The sequence below is a fragment of the Cryptomeria japonica genome, chromosome 10, assembly GCF_030272615.1.
Source record: "Cryptomeria japonica chromosome 10, Sugi_1.0, whole genome shotgun sequence".
NCBI classification, from domain to species: Eukaryota; Viridiplantae; Streptophyta; class Pinopsida; order Cupressales; family Cupressaceae; genus Cryptomeria; species Cryptomeria japonica.
In genome coordinates, this window is record NC_081414.1 from 414,216,324 (window position 1) to 414,234,974 (window position 18,651).

At 34.5% G+C, this 18,651-nt stretch overlaps 1 protein-coding gene across 1 annotated transcript; it reads left to right on the forward strand.

The window, feature by feature from the left end:
* The first annotated feature begins 7,032 nt into the window (after nt 1–7,032).
* On the forward strand, nt 7,033–18,376 carry LOC131038491 (uncharacterized). The gene is made up of 4 exons (XM_057970929.2): nt 7,033–7,638; nt 7,728–7,968; nt 17,568–17,688; nt 17,888–18,376. The coding sequence occupies exons 1-4, from the start codon at nt 7,070–7,072 to the stop codon at nt 17,977–17,979; spliced, it is 1,023 nt and encodes a 340-aa protein (XP_057826912.1). The 5' UTR covers nt 7,033–7,069; the 3' UTR covers nt 17,980–18,376.
* Nucleotides 18,377–18,651: the final 275 nt, after the last annotated feature.

Genomic DNA, 18,651 nt, shown 5'->3' on the forward strand with positions numbered 1-18,651 from the left:
TGCCTTCAAAAAGCACAAAGAAGCAGTTTATTTGGAGATTATAGCAGTGTGCATGAGAGAAAACAAGATCTGATATTGAGAATTGCACACATCATGAGTTAATGGAAGTTTTAATGCAGGAACACAATCCTTGAGGGGATAACCTTCTTTTATGTCAGTCAACACCAATTTTGAAACTCAAAGAAACCCAAAATCAATGAAGGAAGCTACAACTTTCATTGAATGCAAGACAAATGTATTTTCATTAAAGAATAGCTCATTAAGGCGTGAGAAAAAAACAAATTTCAAATAGTTTTAAGGGAGAATCAATGGGTTTTAAACAATATCCATTGAAAAGAGGTTTCCATTGTCATATAGAGGTAATAGTCACCATTATAAGCACTTTGTATTGACTGCTTCTTAAAGACAAATGATTTTTTTTTTAAGAGATTGAACAATGATTGTTTTATCAAACAAGATTCATTGGAAATGATTCTTGGGGGTTATTTATTTTTATTCATTGCCTTAAGAGAGTTTGATAAGACTTATTCATAGTTTGATGGAATATGAGAAATAAGACAATGTTTACATATTTAAGGGCAATGTTTATGAGATGAAAATGTGCTGCTAAAAGGAAAACACAATAATCTTCAATAATAGATAGTAAAGAATATAACAAAACAATGCTTTTCAGGGTTGGAACAATGTCAACAAATATAGTCCCTGCAAATGAGGAAGACAGTGACATATTCACAACAAACACACAAGAGATAAAGAACAATCATAGCATCCCTATCAAAGAGAAGTCAAGGTATCATTGTTCCTACCAGCTAAACAACAGTCCATTGTGACAATCACAACCATTAATAGCTGACCAAAACAAAGTGAATGATGTATATGTTTGAAGAGGATCAAGAACACTCCCAAATGCCCAAGGATAGCCCAGGGAGACTCTATTGTAGGATGACACAACAAAAGGAACAATGCAACATCACATAGGATCAAGATTAGCTAATGAGATTATAGAACTATCAAGAAGACAGTTGGAAAGGAGGACAACCTAGAATGTGGTTGAAAAAGCAATCATATTCATGTTGTAGATTGAAAGGTAGATCAAATCATAGGGAAATGCCTGACAAAAAGAGACTAAAAACATGTAAAGTTTTAAAATGAGTAGACCTTAGAAAAATATTTTGACAGTCTAATGCACGAGTATCAAAGAAATAACAACATAAAAGACCAATGCACAAGGATACCGGTCCAAGACATGCTATTGCGAGACAAAGGTTGATAGTGAAACAATGAGTGACAGTCTTTGACAATAAAGATACAAATCAATATAAAGAACGAAGTGTATTCCTAGAAACATTTTAAGGACATAAAGGCAAAACACAGGTATGGAAAAATAGTCATTCTCTCTTAAGGCAACCACCATTAAGGAGTCTTCTGTGATCAGGGTTACAAAAGACAAAGAGAGTAGAGTTTGTAGGTCAACAAAGTATATCCATAAATTTATGAATAAATGATAGTCATCATGAGCATTATAATACAATCATGGGCAAAGGTTTTTGATTAGAATGATAGCAAACATAGTGACAGAGATTTGCCAAAAATGTTTTCAATTGAAACAAGTTGTAGCTCAAAAATAACAATAAGAAAATAGTTCAAAGACATGTATGATGTGAGTATCAGAACATATACTCAAAAGAATCAATGATCATAGTCAAAGAGCAATGTTGGTGCAACAAAGAATAGTGATATTCAAGAGTAGTCCCAAACTCTATATCCAGTCTCACAAAGGGAAATAACAGTAGCCTCAAGAATTGAAAGAGGCAAGGGTTTTATAGCTACAAATCAGACTCGGACCTAAAGATCAACAACTAAAGAGTTTTGCTTTCAAGGCTTATGTTCTTTGAGAATTCCATGATGAAGAGGTTACACTGTACAAGGCTATAATTCTACTAAGTAAAATGAAAATCATACAAAAATCCAAAGGATAGATCATTATCAACAAAAATAATGCATACATGGTCTAAAATTACCTATAATGTCTTTTGTGAAGAATAGTGAAGGCACATAAAAGATAAAGAGTTTGACCCAATAGCAACAATGTGTAGTCACATGCAAGTCACCATTAGGCACAGTGAGAAAGATATTCTTTTCAAAGAAAGCAGTCATATAAAAGAAGACATAGGGTCTAATACAAAAACAATGCCTTCATGAAGAGTGGATAGTCTTCAAACCCTACCACAGAGAAAAGACAACAAATGAAAGCAAATATTTATCATTATTTTGATAACACGACGTAGAGGGGCAACAATTTTGTTTTGATAGAGAACCATGGATTATAAATGTATTATAAAATATTTTATTACAACATTAAGATAGTCCAAAAAGTATGGCACAAGGAACTCAAAAAACAACATAAGGACAGGTTCACTGTTACAATACCAATCAATCCACAAGAGGATAGTACTATTCAAGTTCATAATAAAAGGTATCTTCAATCTCAAAACACCATAGAAAACAGTGACTGGACATCACGTGTAAAATACAATGAAAAAGATAATGAAATGGTATAAAAATATGACAAGGCATAGTCATAAAGACAGTGATAGCAACAAAGGGCCTAAACAATACAAAGGCAGGCATGAAGGCCATGGATAAAGACAACAAAAAGACAAAAGGGTAGTTATTGAAGGTCTCCCCACATAAACACAGTGATATAGAAAACATGTTACTATCAAAATAAAGAAATATAGAGGGTAGACACTGGGTCATAAGAAGAGCCATCACACCAAACCTGAGCAAGCACATCAACAGTCCAAATGAAAGAACACAGTCCTAACATAGTTATAAAGACACTCATCTTTGTGGGGCCACAAATTTTTTAATCAAAAGAGAATACATTTTTGAATAACTATCACAGTTGTAGTCAATAGAAATAGATAATAACATAAGGACATATTCAAAGACTTGTACTACATGGTGTCCTAAAAGAGCATTTAAGACAATGTCTATTTACAGAGCAAAATCCCTAGTCATCAATTCATTGATGCAAGATACAGTCAAAGACATGATCTAATAATACAAGAACACCATAGGCTACAAGGGTTTCATGATGAGTCAATGGGCAATGAACATTGTTGTAGCATTGATAGAAAGTAAACACAGTCTCCTAGGTCCTAAAACAATGAACAAGCCTAGTTTTAGAACATAGGTTTAGAGACAGTCATAACAATAAAAAAGAAGTGAACACCATGAGAAGTCATAAGCCCACGAGATTGATTAATGGTCATTATTCAGATCAAAGATAGCAACCACAATAGAGAAGATAGAGCCAAGGGCAAACTATCCATCAAAATGCAAAAAATTCAATCATAAAGCTTCATAGAGTAGTGATCTAGAGAACAAAGAAGAGCCACCTATGTCAATCTTTATGATTGCACAAAAGAATAGCACAAGAAGTAGTCTTTGAATTGATTAAAGAGGTAAAACAATGAGCAAAGAAATCATTAAGACTTTGATGAAGACCTAGGTTAGTCATAGAAGATCAAAATTAGGATAAAGAAAGTAGTGAATAACAAGAAAGACAATCAATAAAGATCATCACCACAAAAGGACAATACTTTGCAAATAAAAAATAGTGTTCAAAAAGACCTTGAGCACTGTAGATCACATTCACGGTAAAAAGAACAAAATGGTTTCAAAGCATGAATATGAGGATGTCAGTCTTTCTACATGGAAATAACTTATAAAAGATATATATCAGATAACAATTATTTTGTCTTAGTATTGTAACAAAGAATCAAAAGAGTCAAATTCTTGAGGCAAGATAGAAGTTGAGGATAACTTCAATTTGTAAAGGTTCTAAATCTCAAGACTGTGATAAAATCAGAGCAGTCACACTTCATGGCACAGTAAAAAAGAACCTCCATGATAAAGGAAATCAATCATTTAATACAATGCACTCCCAAGAGTAAGGAACAATCCTAATGATGAAGACTATATGTGAGTAGCAATGCATGAACCTTATCCAGAGGTTAGAGCCAACCAAGGAAATATTGCTATCATTAAAGTTTTGATAGAGACCATTATATGACAGTGACCAATTAGAGATAATGATGCAAAGATCATTCCTTAGGGTTTTGTCCACAATGGCAGTGAAATAACAAAGATACCTCATATAAAGCATAGTAGACTAATGAGTTTTATGACATGTTCAAGAAACAACAAATACTTATCAATGCAAGTATCCATATTAGGAGATCCACTATTTGCAATAGTAATTTAGAACTTGGAGTCTTGGACTAACAACATAGTTTCAACTTTCACGTGAAGAAAAAGATGGATAAAGTGCAAAGGATCAACTTGTCCTTATTGCATGATGCAAAATTATGGTTCCCAATCAATTGGAAGCTATTGCAGGATCCACATCATGCTTCAAAAGGTATTTATTTGTATCTAAATGTCCTATTCGAGGAACATGGATAAGAGGAGTCTCACCTATGGAAAAAAGGCAAACATTAAACACTTCATCATATATTTAGAAGAAAAGATAATAAAACTAGAAAGACTAAGAAAACCTTAAAAATCCATCTTAGATCTTTCAAATCAGTGAGCTCTTCCTTCATACAAATACAAGGGTTTCTCAAAATAAAACAATAAATGCTTGGTGGTAACCCTTTCAAAAACAACAAATCTTGAACTCTTCTTTTAAAAAAAAGAAAGGAAACAAAAGGATGGAAGTGTTACGGTTTGCAACTCTAATAAAACCATACCTTGTTATTAACTTTGATTGTACAATCTTTTCTTTCTTGGCCTTGAACTACTCTTTAACTTCTCTTGGGAGCTTCCTTATTGCCTTTTATCGAATATATCCTTGCATGATTTCTGGAGATTGTTGTTTAACGATGGAAGAGGCATTGCATGTATGTTATTCAAAGAATTTTTCCATTTTCCATGATAAAAGGGTTTACAATGAAGCAAAACTCATGGTGAACTCAAATAAATCCTAATGTGCAACATGAATATTACAGTTTTAAACTTTAATTTCCCTCCTTATTGCAAAATAGGCTCACACTTTGGAAAAAGGCTTTGTTGGAGATTTTTCATGATTTAAATAAAACATCACTTATGTTTCATTCATTTTGACAACATAAACCAAAGGCATTTAAACTACACTTTACCCCTTTCAACAAATTTAATAAACATATAGCTACCCAATGAAAAACATGAAAACCGGAGTGTGAAACTGAAATAAACATAAAACAAGCATCACAAAGCATGCACTCCTCCTAAAATCTCCATAATTCTTGGGTTTCTTTCCAGATTGCCATAACAATGCTCTCAAAATTCTCTAAGCACACACAATTTAGATAAAAAGAAAGCTCATGCATAATTGGTTAAAGAGAAAATGGAGGGAGAAGACTAAATTTGTAGGTTTTGAAGAGTGAAGAAGATCAACGTCCAATTTGAACCTAGACTAGAGAGGGTGGAAAACTGAGATTGTGTAGGAGAAAATTTACCTAAGATAGGGGAGATAGTAGGAAGTGGCTGGTGAGTGGGAAATATAATTAAATAGTTAATGTTATTTAATTTTATTAGCAAAAGCATGAATAAATAAAGATTTATTCATTTATCTGATTGAAAAAGGAAGGTGAATAATGGAATAAATTCAATAACTTATTCAAGTATAGTGAAATTGCTAAATAGTTAAATAATTGTAAAAATTATTTAATTATAGAAAAGCAAATTATTTACCTAACAAAGGAAGACGATTAATTAATTAAATAATAAAAATTATTTAATTTAATATTGGGTGATATAACAATTAGTAGGATAATTTAATTAACCACGAAGAAACAATGATGAAAGGGGATAGATAGAAGAAGGGTTAATTTTAAATGCCTACAATTATAATCCTAAAAACAATATAATTATGATTAGAAATAGAATTATGAATAAGATAAGAATTGCGATTAAAACTATTAAAAATAAAAATTAAATATTATTAATTAAAAAATAATCAAAACATGATAAATATATATAATGGTATTATGGGTCTCAAAATTCTTATATTTATGCCGAGAGGCATCTACAATGACATCAAAATGTCCGTAAACAAAAAATCAATTTTGAAACAATTTGACATGCAAATGACGGTAAATGCATGAAATATGCAACCTTTTGGTTTTTGTGGAGGTGTTATTTTATTACTCCAAATAAAATAGAACCCTCACCACTTGTCTCCAACTATATGAAACTGTTACATTCAAATGATAGTGGAAGAGTGCCATACTTAAGAAACTCTATTATTATCCATATTTTTGAAACTCTTGTATACTATAATATTATTGCAATCGTGAGATTCCCTTCTATTATAAGATATCTCTCGACATAATTTACCTATATTTTTAAAATATAGATATACTAGTTTATTTATCTAATGTTTGTATTGAAATCCTATTCTCAATATTAATTTATAAGGTTTTTTTGCAATGTCACTCTACAATTCTTGATTAATAATCATCAAGCCATCAACAACTAAGATATTTAATTGTACTTGCGCCTCCTATGAATCAAACTTGAAGTGAACATTACTATACTCAACTTTCATCCACTCTATTGTTAAATTACTATATCATAACTCATCTACTATGAGCTTAAAAGATGAAGTAGTCCCAAGACAAATCTTTAAAAGATGAAGTAGTCCCAAGACAAATCTTAGTCCATATATGACACTTGTTATATATTCCATCCTTTGTTGTCACTTCAATTACAGTTTGAATTAGAATAGTAAGTTACTAAAATTATAGATAAAAGATATCCATCTTATCTAAAACATCGAATATAAAAAGTTATCTCTTACATAAAATATTTAGAATATTAATACTAATTCTATCAAATAAATGATTCTCTTAACATATATGTCCCCTATTCCCCCTCAAACTATTGCTCGTTATTGCAGTTTCTGATTCACGTTACATGACGGCAAAGTACGAAAACGACGCGGCCAGTGGTGTGACTATAAATACGCATAGTAGTTACCCTGGTTTTCTTTTGTGGCAGATGCGAGAGGAATGAAAAAATGGGGAAGCCGTACGAGGGAGCCTCTCTGCACTCTCAGGCCGCCGATTTCCCTCCTTCCCTCGTGCGAGACTCCCCGCCCGCAACACCCCAAAATGATGATGATGATGATAATAATCAGCAAACAAATTGGGAATGGGAGTCTGTTAGTGGGTTGGAGCAGCAGCAGAGAAAATCTCTGGGCAAACTAAGCACGCGCGGGGTCTACTGGAAGAATCCTACGCAGAATGCTTGCGGCTGCGCTCTGCTCTTGCTCTTCCATGGCGGGGATGTCGACGCTGACGGCAACTGCCTCTTCGCGGCCTTCCAGAAGGCAATGCGGATGAATCCCAATGTTACAGCAACAGACCTGCGTCGGAAGACAGTCGCGCGCTTTCTTCACGCCTACGAGTCTGCTACGCCCCAGGAAAAAGAGGAGATCGATAGAACTATAAAAAATTTGTATTCCCCTCGTCTCGATGCCGGATGGGGTGTCCATCTGGTCCAGGAGCATAAACTTCTCGCTCCCAAGCGAGACCGTTATGGTCTTAACGCTTCCATCCAGCAACTTCTTCAACTTAGCTTCGTCAGGTTCGCTTTTACTTGTTGCTTTAGTCACCATTGGCATGGCATTTGCGAAACAAAAAGGGAAACAGTTAATTTTTGTATTTTTGTTTCAGAGAAACGGCAGCAGAATGCATTTACAAGGAAAGATGTATTGTGGTAGAAGATGGGCTGAGTTGGGGTAAGTACATGTCCATTTGCGGCAGCAGTGATGATGAGTACGATATTATTACGCTGCAATACACGGAAGAGGGTCTTTTGTCTGTCGATGAAAACAGCCAGGGCCGTGCTGCTGCCTTTGGAGACGACATTGCTATCTACACTCTCGCTACTGAGTTCAACCGTGAAATATTTGTGGTAACAATATCTTGCATGCCATTCACCTGTTTTTCTTTCCAGTTAGGGGCATCTTTATTTTTAGAAAATTGAAATTATTTATGTTAAAAATTAACTTCTTCTGACATGTTTTTGTGGAGGCATAAATGATGCTGCTTTACTCCTACATTTATTTATATCGAAAAAATCTGTATTACTAATGATGCATGAAAGAAGTCTAAATACGGACTGTTAGTTGGCACGATTGGGAAAAATGATTTCTATTCGAAAAAGAACAATGGCTAATGCAAATAGGAATTACTGTAAATTGAGTACTAGGAACTGATATGTGAGGTTCATGCAGGAGGTTGATCACGACAAGTAATATAATGTAAATGGTTGGGCTATATAACTAACTCTTTCTTTTTCTTTTATTAATGGCTGTCAATTTTTCGGCTATCCAAAAGAATAGTTGCCGAACATATTATTGTTTTAAGAAAAAAACTTTTATTTTGTATAACAAAAGGAATTAGAGAAGAATCCTATTTGCAAAGTGTAGTTATTAGGCCAGGGGCTTGAATAGGCAAAGCTGTTTTTCTTTTGTTGTCAAACCTTATGGAGGATTATCAAAACATTTAATTCACCACTTCACATTGTGAAGGAACCGGCTTCGATTAATGATAAATGATTCAACAAAGTTGAAAATAGAAGGATGGGGTTGAAAACATCTACCTGGAACCAATTTGTGATTTTGCTAGCACCATCAGTTTAATGCCTTGTACCTAGAAAAAATGTTTCTTGCCTCTTATGTTTTTAACAGGCAAGTTGTCTTTTCTGTTTTTGTTTTGGTTTAAACCCTATGGAAGACGACCAAAAAAAATAGTTAAACACTTTGAATTTTCAAGGACCAAGCTTTGGCTATGATGAATGGCTCAATGATGAAAAGAGAGCGATGGGGTTGAAAATAACTACGCAGAACCAATCTTTTAATGTAGTCTACTAGAAGTTTGAGGCCTACACCAAGAAAGGTTGCTTCTTGTCCCTTATGAATATTAAACCACAAAGCATTATGACATGATTTTCAAGGGAATTTTGCCAAGCCAGTTTGCTGGTCGAAAATTCATCTCTTTGTTGATGTACTGAAACCAACTACTTTGGAGATGCCATCTGTGAGCACAAGTGTATCCAAAAGTTTTTAAGAGTTGCCATATAGTAGGCTAATCCTTCTAAAATAATGCAACAACAAAGGGAGAGCTAAACAGTAACGAAAAATTTAGTTCATTTCTTGTTTCTATTGTTGGGTAGTCAAAGAGAAACAGCAAATCCTGCTGCCATGATCTCTTTATTGTCAAAATAGCTTCATTGTATCTTCAAAACAGGTTTGGCCGATTTAACACAATTACAAGGCCCCTGAAGGATATGCATGATTGAGTTTGCAGCCAAATTTATAAGATGGAAAGTACATTCACGAAGAAGCAATGGAAATTGAGGAAAACAAGCATATAAAGATTTAAAAGTAAAAAATAAAAAATTCAATTGTTTTGTTTGTTTCATCGCTTGTAATCATTCAATTTCAGATTCTGAAGATGAAGAAAAATGAAATGAAGAATGGGGACTCTCATTTATTATGAGAACGTTCAGAAGTTCAAATGGTCAAAATTGGTTGCTATGTGTGTCTGTGAATCAATTTGATACATGATCTATAAGTGTGCTGGCCAATGAATCTTTGATACATAATCAAAGAACTGAAGATGCTTTTGGATAACCTTAGTGAAAGTTTGATTTTTATATTGTAGCTTGAGCAAGGGTTGATATGATCATGGCAGGAACTGGTTGAAGACTACAAGCAAAAACCAGATGGATATTGAGCTCTTATTCAAAAGATTAAGGACACGTAATGAAATATTTCAGGGCACTTGAATATTAATAAAATTTGAGCAAGGGTTGATATGATCATGACAGGAACTGGTTGAAGAATGCAAGCAAAAACCAGATGAATATTGAGCTCTTATTCAAAATTGAGTAGGGACATGTGAAATATTTCAGTACACTTGAATCTTAATAAAATATCCATTTTATCGAAATTGTTTGAAACACATAGCATGATGAGCGAGAGTAGTTAGTGGTGGCCTTAATAAATAAATGTAGTACATCCCCTCTCCCAAATGATGAGTCCTGGGAAAGTGAGCTCAGGTAAGGCTTACATGTTCAAATGTGATTCTCAAGCAAAGGTGGGTATATGCATTAAGTCGATAGCATGCTTTTTAAGTCTCCTCCTTTGAATCTCTTGTTTAATCAATGATTGTGGATTGCCCTTCCTTTTTTTGGGTTAGTTACAAATATGAGGACCTCCTTTACGAAGGAGGACACCATGAAGAAGATTGGTTGCACTCTTGGCATTTCCCTACAGATCTGATGGTTCCATCTGTTGCAGAGGTTGAGCATTGTGTATGGGCATCCAATACTCGTATTAGAATCCCCATGCTTCCTCTTTGCCCCCAGCTGCAAGAAAAAACTTCCTGTTCTCAAGTTTCATTTTGTGATTGAGTGTAATCTGCGGGTATCCAATGTTTGCATTAAAATCCACTAAACTCCTTCTCACCTGTTGCAATATGAGATGGGTCTATGGTTCTGCATTATTTGTGGGTTGTGTTTTGCTTTTCTTTGCATATTTTCCTACTCTTTATTGTGGTGCATCACCTCATTTACTTTATATGCACTTCTATGAAACCCCTTCCTCCTATTCCTTTTCCTGTGAATGTTAGTTTACGATAGAATGGAGTAGATAGGAGCTGGCCTTCTTTGGAGTTTTGTCGGGTGATGATGCTGGCCTGGGTTTTCCATTATTGTGGTTCCTGCCCATTTTTGAACCGAAACAGGACAATTTTGGATTACAATTAAAATGCTGTAGGTGGGTAAACAGTAAAAGAACTCAACTGTAATCCCCAGAAAGACAAACTATGTTAATTTCCTTATATGTAATTCTCTGAATTGATTGCATGTCAAGGTGAAAATATAGATCCTGTTGTGGCCACAAGTTACAGCACACCCTGGTTCTTCAGAACTTGGGGCCTATCATTTTTTATTTTCTTGAAGCACCAAATATGAGTTAAGTGTGTATTTCAGGTGATTTCAGAAAAAATTGTCTATTTTTTGACTTCACAATATTTATCCCTCTTTGATCTTTGTTAATTCTTAGGTGTTGTTAAGAGGAATTCTCAGCATGATTATACCTGACTAAAGTTCTTTTGCTTTCTAGGTTTTAATGTAAGTTTATGTATAAGTTCCTGACAAAGGATATCAGTTCCTATCGGTCAAAGGATCCTCTTTTCGCTATCAATCAACTAGGCGTGTTCTAATATTATCTGTTAGAAAATGTATCAGTGGCAATGATTAAAGAGATGATATTAGATAATTATTTGGCAAACATTACAAGAACAATTACATTCTTCACTTATCCAGCGCATTCTATGTATCTTGAGTTACATTCTTCATTTAGTTAATAATTTGTGGAGAAAATGCATAAAACAGCTGCTTTATCCAACATGTGCCATTGTAAAGTGAAAGGCATACAACATGCGTTTCCTTTTGCAACTTTCAAAAATGACAAATTCTTCAATAACGATAATTTCTAGCTGACATGGCTAGAGTTAGAGAATTTGAAGATTGTTTGATGTCCAGAAAGGATTCCTCTTGCATGCCTTTTACCGCATACTTTATCTTGCTCCCAAGTCTCATTAAGGAATGACCTTAACATTATCTTGGAAATCTAAGTTTTATTGTACATTAGAAAATTCAGTTGTTACTTCGAAGATTCTCAGAATAATGGCTCCAATTTAGACATTTCTCTAGTTTGTTCAACGTACCTTTTAGAAACATCCCTGGCTTGAAAAAGAAAAATAATTTTTTTTATTTTTTAATTTCAAACAAAATAAGGGATGAAGTCTAAAATCTTGGTAGTCCAGTCACAGACCTTAATGTCAAAATAAGCCAAGATTACCCCGTCGAACTCCTCAAAGTATTGCAAAAGCAGCAATCTAAGAAGCTGAAGGGTTCTTTGTGGCCTCACCATTTGATGCATAAACTAACATTAAGTTCTAGAAAGCAAAAGAACATTGCTTGGGAGTAATTATGCAGGCAATCAGTCGTTATAAACATATAACGCCCAAGAATTAACAATGCAAAGGTTTCCTACTCTCTTAGATTTTAGGTTACAATTACCAGTTGCTCGTGATAACATAGAATTTCATCTTTTGATCTAATGGTTTCTATATTCTACAACTTATTTAAACAAACAATCAAACAAATTAACGGAATATCAAATGGCCAGTGAAAAGATAACTAAAATAAGCAAAACATGTACAACTAAAACAAAATTTCCATGAAAACGTTCAATACTAACACACATGTAACTGAATGAGTTATTATATTAATCCTACTTTGGTTAGAATTACAAGATTAGGGTGGCTTATAGGGCATTACATGCTCCGAAAGCTTTGCCAGTTGGCTGGAAGCAAAGTTGCATGGACACGGATACCATATTGGATACGGATACGGCCATTTTTTAAGATCCCCAATATGAATATGGCTGGATATGACATTCATAAAAAACACATACACATATTTAACATAATTTTCGAAGTTATTAGAGGAGATTTTCATTACTTCAAAAGCAATTTAGACACATATTTGCTACATAATAATTATAAGTTGATTTAACAATTTACAATATGCAAAAATAGTAGAGTTGCATTGGAAGATAACCCAAAAAATGGGTCACTAAAATCGAAAAAAAAAATTCATTTGTCTTTCTCATTTGGTGTAGGTTTTGTTTATACCAAAAATGCATAAGTGAAGCTTTTTTCAGATTAAATTTAGAAAGATTTACATCAAATTTTAAAAAAATCAAATCACATAGAATTCAACATGGTTGAAAAATCAAGATTTTTTGGGCAGTACAGTATCCGACGTGTATCCTGGCCATATGGGATATGTATCCATTTTGGATACAGGGATATGTGTGCCCAGGGAGGGACAAGGAGTTTCCGACTACTCTGGCTGGAAGTTGAGAAGGCCATGAACATTCATCATAATAACATACGTGAGGTAATTGAATGCCATTAGTATTAATTAGTACTCATGAGGTCAACTTGAAGATGCGTTAAGATGCACATCGGTCAAGTCCCACAAAATCTTTAAAATGTCAATTTCTATTTGAGTAGGTTAGTTTGGTTTCCTTTGGTGACATGCATGTTTATAGTGGAACTAGGAAGGTCAGTTTAACTACATCATATAGTTATGTATCAAAGTTGTTTTTGAGTTTATCTAAGGCATAACTAGTTGATAGATGTTGCGGTTAATAGCTTAACCATGTATGCTCATCTTTTTGCTGTGGATTTCATTGGTTAGGTCCCACAATATGCAAGGTCATTTTATGCAACACCATATGTAGGTTGCACAATTTTATTTTTTTGTCAATAAAAGTGGATTATTCCACTAAACTTTTTTATTAATATTTTTTATTTTTTACACAGGATTCAAAGAGCGTACCAGAGGAAAGAACCCTGGGAAGAAAACCTCCGGTCACAGCTCATAAAATAAACCTATAGTATCTAACAGATCAGTTTATACACCCCGCCCAAAACCACATACAAAATGCGGTCAAAATAGTTTGAGGAAAATCTCAAAGATGGCTTAGGATCCAGGGTTATCGGATACACCACCCTCCTTCCCTGGTACACATACTGCCATCTGTGTCGTATCTGGGTGAAAATTATATCCTACCATAGGCTAGGAACTTGCCCATTGTTTGGAAATTGATTCTGTGTCTTCAGGCCTTGCTCAAGTCATGAATGATTTTGCAGAGTTTAGTTGTTTTATCATTGCATTGTTCAGTTCCCCTGTGCAAATGCGGACTGGGTTTTTTGTTTTGAAAAACAGAGTTTGATGATGAGAATTTAAAATTACTTTACCAATTGCCCTGCTTTCATGATGCTCTCTGCTGTTGTTAGGCATAAGTAAATTACCATCTGCTTTCTGTCCCTTGGACATCAATGAAGACTCTGTCTTGTATGGAGTAGAGCACTCAAGAGCCGGTAGAGTAGCAATATATTTTGAAACTTATGTGATTCGGCAAACTTTACAATTGATTTTTCTACATCTGATTCATGTTTGAACATGAGACTGACTGACTACTGGACTACTTGAACATCTTCTCTACTGCAAATGCCACTTGAGAATGGTTCTCAGAACTCCTAGCAAAATTAGTGCCACCTTGAAAGCTTCGTCTTTCTTTGTCAAATGACTAAGCTTTGTGTAGGCCTTGTCTATAGTTGTTGGAAGCATCATGCTAATGTCCACCACATATTTTTTTGTTAATTTAATGATGTTATCATTTTTTATTTTTTGTTTTTGATAAATAAATCACTGTGTTGGGAACTGCTTCCATTATATTATGTTATAACCAAAAAGACATCAATTTAAATGTTTTGGGTTGAAACAAAAAATTTAACAAAAACCACTGCTAATTTAATATCTTTTTGCTAACTCCTGTTTTCTAAATATCTATATACATATTATCAGTATTATGCACAAACAAATTGTAAGTCTATCTTGCAAAAATTCATGTGTCTATCTCATCATCAAAACTTTCTGAGATGAGCATACTCAACCAAGCCATAACCTCTGTCACCTCCAGTTCCATGGCCTGCTTCAGGAACTCAAACCTCTTAACACCTTTTTTCTCCTTCCAGCCTTGTTCTGCGGCAGACTCTGCATTGAATGGCCTCCATTGCCCACTAATCAACCCATTTTTTACTAGCAACATCTCATCCATTGGTGGTATCTCTGTTCCATGTATGGCTACCCATACAATGTCGTCCAGATCTCCAAAGAACTGGCTCTTGGTCAAATTATCAACAATTTTCTTGATTAGTTCTTTAGCTTCTCCTAGTTGTAACTGCACCACTACAAACATAGATGAGATATCTTTGTTCACTTTATACCAATGGTCTGTGTCCATAAATTCCTCCCATAGCACCCACTACACTGCATAGAGGAGCAAGCCACTTTATGTCCTAAACACTTGCTTCAGTCTTTTCTCCATTATGCAACCCAAGAAGGCCATCTGTCTCAGCCGCCAACTAAATGCACAAGTTTATGCATCAAGCTGCTTAGGATTAGCAAGGGTTTGATTTCTATGAGGGAATGGGCTTCTCAATATACTGGAAAATGCATTACTTATCTTCCTAATTCTCCCTGCCATTTGTTTTTGGCTGTAACCAATGATCAGGAGATTCTTGGGATGAATAAAATCTTCCCACATTAATGCTAAGTAGAGCTTGCCATTCTCAGAATCTCCACTTCTCTCTCGACAATGATTATTATCGTAATTGCTTAGACTTATGAATTAAGCTGTAGTCTATATTGTTACCTATCTTCTGTGTAAGTCTTGGCCAAGGACTTTGAATCTTATGCAATCTTCTATGAATTCTGTTGCACAATTAGCAAGAATATCAGCCTCTTCATTGATCTCCTTGTAAACATGATTTGTGGTATAACTTTCCAGCAAATCCAAAAAAGTCTAGATTTGTTGAATCTCCAATTTGATGATTTTTTTTTCTTTATTGCATTGACAATAATCATTGAGTCACCTTCAATTTCAACTTTAGCAATTGTAAACGTTGCATTCTTGTAGTTGTAGCCCAAGGATGAGGGCTTGGACTTCACTTCGTTGTTAGTTACCTCTTTTAGACTAATTGATGATGTGCCCATCAATTTGTCTTCATCACTTCTTATGATACATTCTGCTCCACATTAATGGGGGATTATCATTTATTTTTATTAATATCATTAATTAGGTATAATGATTGAAATATTTATAGTAAACTATATTAACTAGTAGTGTTTATTAATTTTAATATAATTTAAGAGTAATTTTATTTATTTATTATATGCATATGATATCCAGCCTTATCCATATTAGGTGGTCTTGAAAAATAGCTGTTCCTGTATTGGATGCCATTGCTGTATCCATGCAAGTCTGCTTAATATGGTATTGTATCTCAACAGAGTTAGCATTGCAGTGACTGGGAACCCGAAGTCAGATATTGGGCTTACTTGAGACTGCAACTTCACGAGAAAAAGGTAAATTATAACAAAATTGGGACAAATTGTATATGCTTTTGAATTGCCAGGCAGCTCATACAAGTCTATAAAACCATTCATGCCACATGCTTTTTAGGTTGTTGGGACCTAAAAAGCTTGCTTTTCCTTGATGATGATCACATCCTTGAAACTTGGAAGAAGTTGGTAGCTAAGCTATTGTCAAAATACCCGATTAATTTTACATTGGAAGATACCATTTGGGATGGCCTTGGAATACGTGTTCATTAGCAATTTTGTATGGTGCCACAGAGTTGGGAGGACCTGCAAGCATGCAAATATAGTCATGTTTCAGGCTGTCTTCAAGTAGTAATTTTGATGAGCAGCATTGCAGCCAATGCAAAAGACCGAGTACCAGGACAAGAAAATACCTAATTTATATAATAATTAATTTTTTTTCTTTTTAGATTCTTCTAGGGGCATAGGCACCTTATTTGCTTGGTGGATTACATCTATGGGGTAACATGGATGCATTTTTACCTTATCGCTGCTTATTGGGAAATGATCATATCTTGATCGGTTTTTTCTCCTAGACTACCTTCTTCACAAAGTTACGTTCTCCCAATTGCTCAGGATTCTACAATGAGTTCGTTTTAAATCCCTCTTTTTAGGCATTATTATTCAGGTTTTAGTTTAGGAGGAAAGAAAAGCAAACATAGAACACCAAAAAGCTCAAGAAAACTGAATAAATTTAGCATTAAAAAACTTTAGGAGGTTGAAGAAAACACCCAAAAACTTAAGTAATCTACTGGTTGTTAAAAACTACTATTCTTTGTTTAAAATGTATGCAGGAGAGTGCAATAAGTGGCCTGTTAACTGTTCTCTCTCCACTTGACAATAATTTCTGCATACCTGTGAAATTTTGGCAGAATAATGTTTACAATCTATTTGTCTTTTACTGGCACTTGTTTCTGGTAGAAAGAATATGAAAAAGTTTTTTGAATATTTTTTCCCGTAATCTGTCTTGTGAATAATGCAGATGCTTCATGACTACTGGCGATAGTTGGTGAGCATTGATATTGGAGTATTGATCGGTTAGGTTAAGCTTCACTAATTTTGATAAAATACGGGCAGATCTTTTTCTGTTAGGTAGGACTTGCCGGGTAGTTATAGCATATGTGGATTCTTTTACCATCTATGCATCTGGGGGCAAGGAATTATTAAGTTGTGCATGTCTTTTGCTGATCTTCAATTTGAAGTTACCTTTTAACTGCTTGTTAAGAATTGAATTTAGACAATATCAGCTATCAATGGTTAGAAGTTAAATTTCAAAGTTCATTTTTGAAAATTGAAGCAATTCTCGTCTCAAGTGTAGTGTTTTACAATTATTCCTTGCTTTGGCAAATTGAAATATGAAATAATAGGTTGGTATCTGCTGCATTTTGATCCAGTTAAGCTTAAGGGATTGATTTCTTTTTGTTTATGTGGGTGTTTGATCAACCTGACTTTTTTGTGGAATTTCTGCATAATTTTTCTAGGTTCAAGCTCACGGGTCTGATGGAATGATTGAAGATGATGATAGCTGCTTATTTTTTCTTCCTCACCGACCTAGGAGTGAAATTTTTCATCCCCCTGTTTTCCTCTTCATGAAGGGCACAGGTAATTTCTACATGAAAGATGGGTTTGTAATTTTGGTATGTTGTAGAATAGATTACAACTAAAATTGGTTATAACCATTTTTAAGGTTTTTAAGACTTTGTAGCTTACAAGTTTTTCTGCACTTATCTCAGCTAAGATAGGCATTGGGAATTGTGATTTAGATTTCTTTGTTAGCTGATATTTTTCATTTGAAATATAGGTTGGTGTGGTGCTGGGGCTGATCACTACGAGCCATTACTTGCTTATCCTGCTCCAGTAATTTCACAGGAGAAGGCTGCATTTGTCCTTTGACCTTGAAGAAAATTTCATTGATGCTTTTGAAGATGTCGTTCCTTTGGAAATGGAACTGTTTGCGGCAACAGAGTTTAATGCATTTTGACATTTGGTCATTTTGTAGGAGTTTAGGAGTTTTAAACAAAAAGGGTTCTGGGTCTTAGGATCGTCTTTATCAAAATTGTTATTTATTGAAAACCTGGCTCTTTTCTTTTCGGTGAAGATTCCATTTGTTGTGTTCTTTTGAGTTACGATCAGGTCAGACAATTTAGTTGGGCTGTTTGAGAGAATTCCTTTCTTAAAAAGGTGCCCTGGTTGTAGGAAAAAGTGGCTAGTGCAATTTGAAGGAAAGCTATATTTTTTTGGCGGCTGATTTGAAGGAAAGCAATATGTACTTCAGTGTAGAATGTTTGGACCTTTGCTTTTTGCCATTTTGCAGTATTCATGCAGTGTATTTTTCGAGTTTTCGGACAGGTTGATAAGAGGATGCATTGCCAAGGACGGCCAAAAACTTTCTGCACTTTGGGATATGACTTCAGAGATAGAAAGAGAGAGAGATGTGGTGCAGGGCAGAGCGGGAGTGGCCAAATATTTCTGGGCTTCAAGTGGGTGGGAGACAACTTGTACACATATTATGTGTGTACACGTGTTGATGTTTGAAAATTAAATACTTAAAAACATAAACAATAA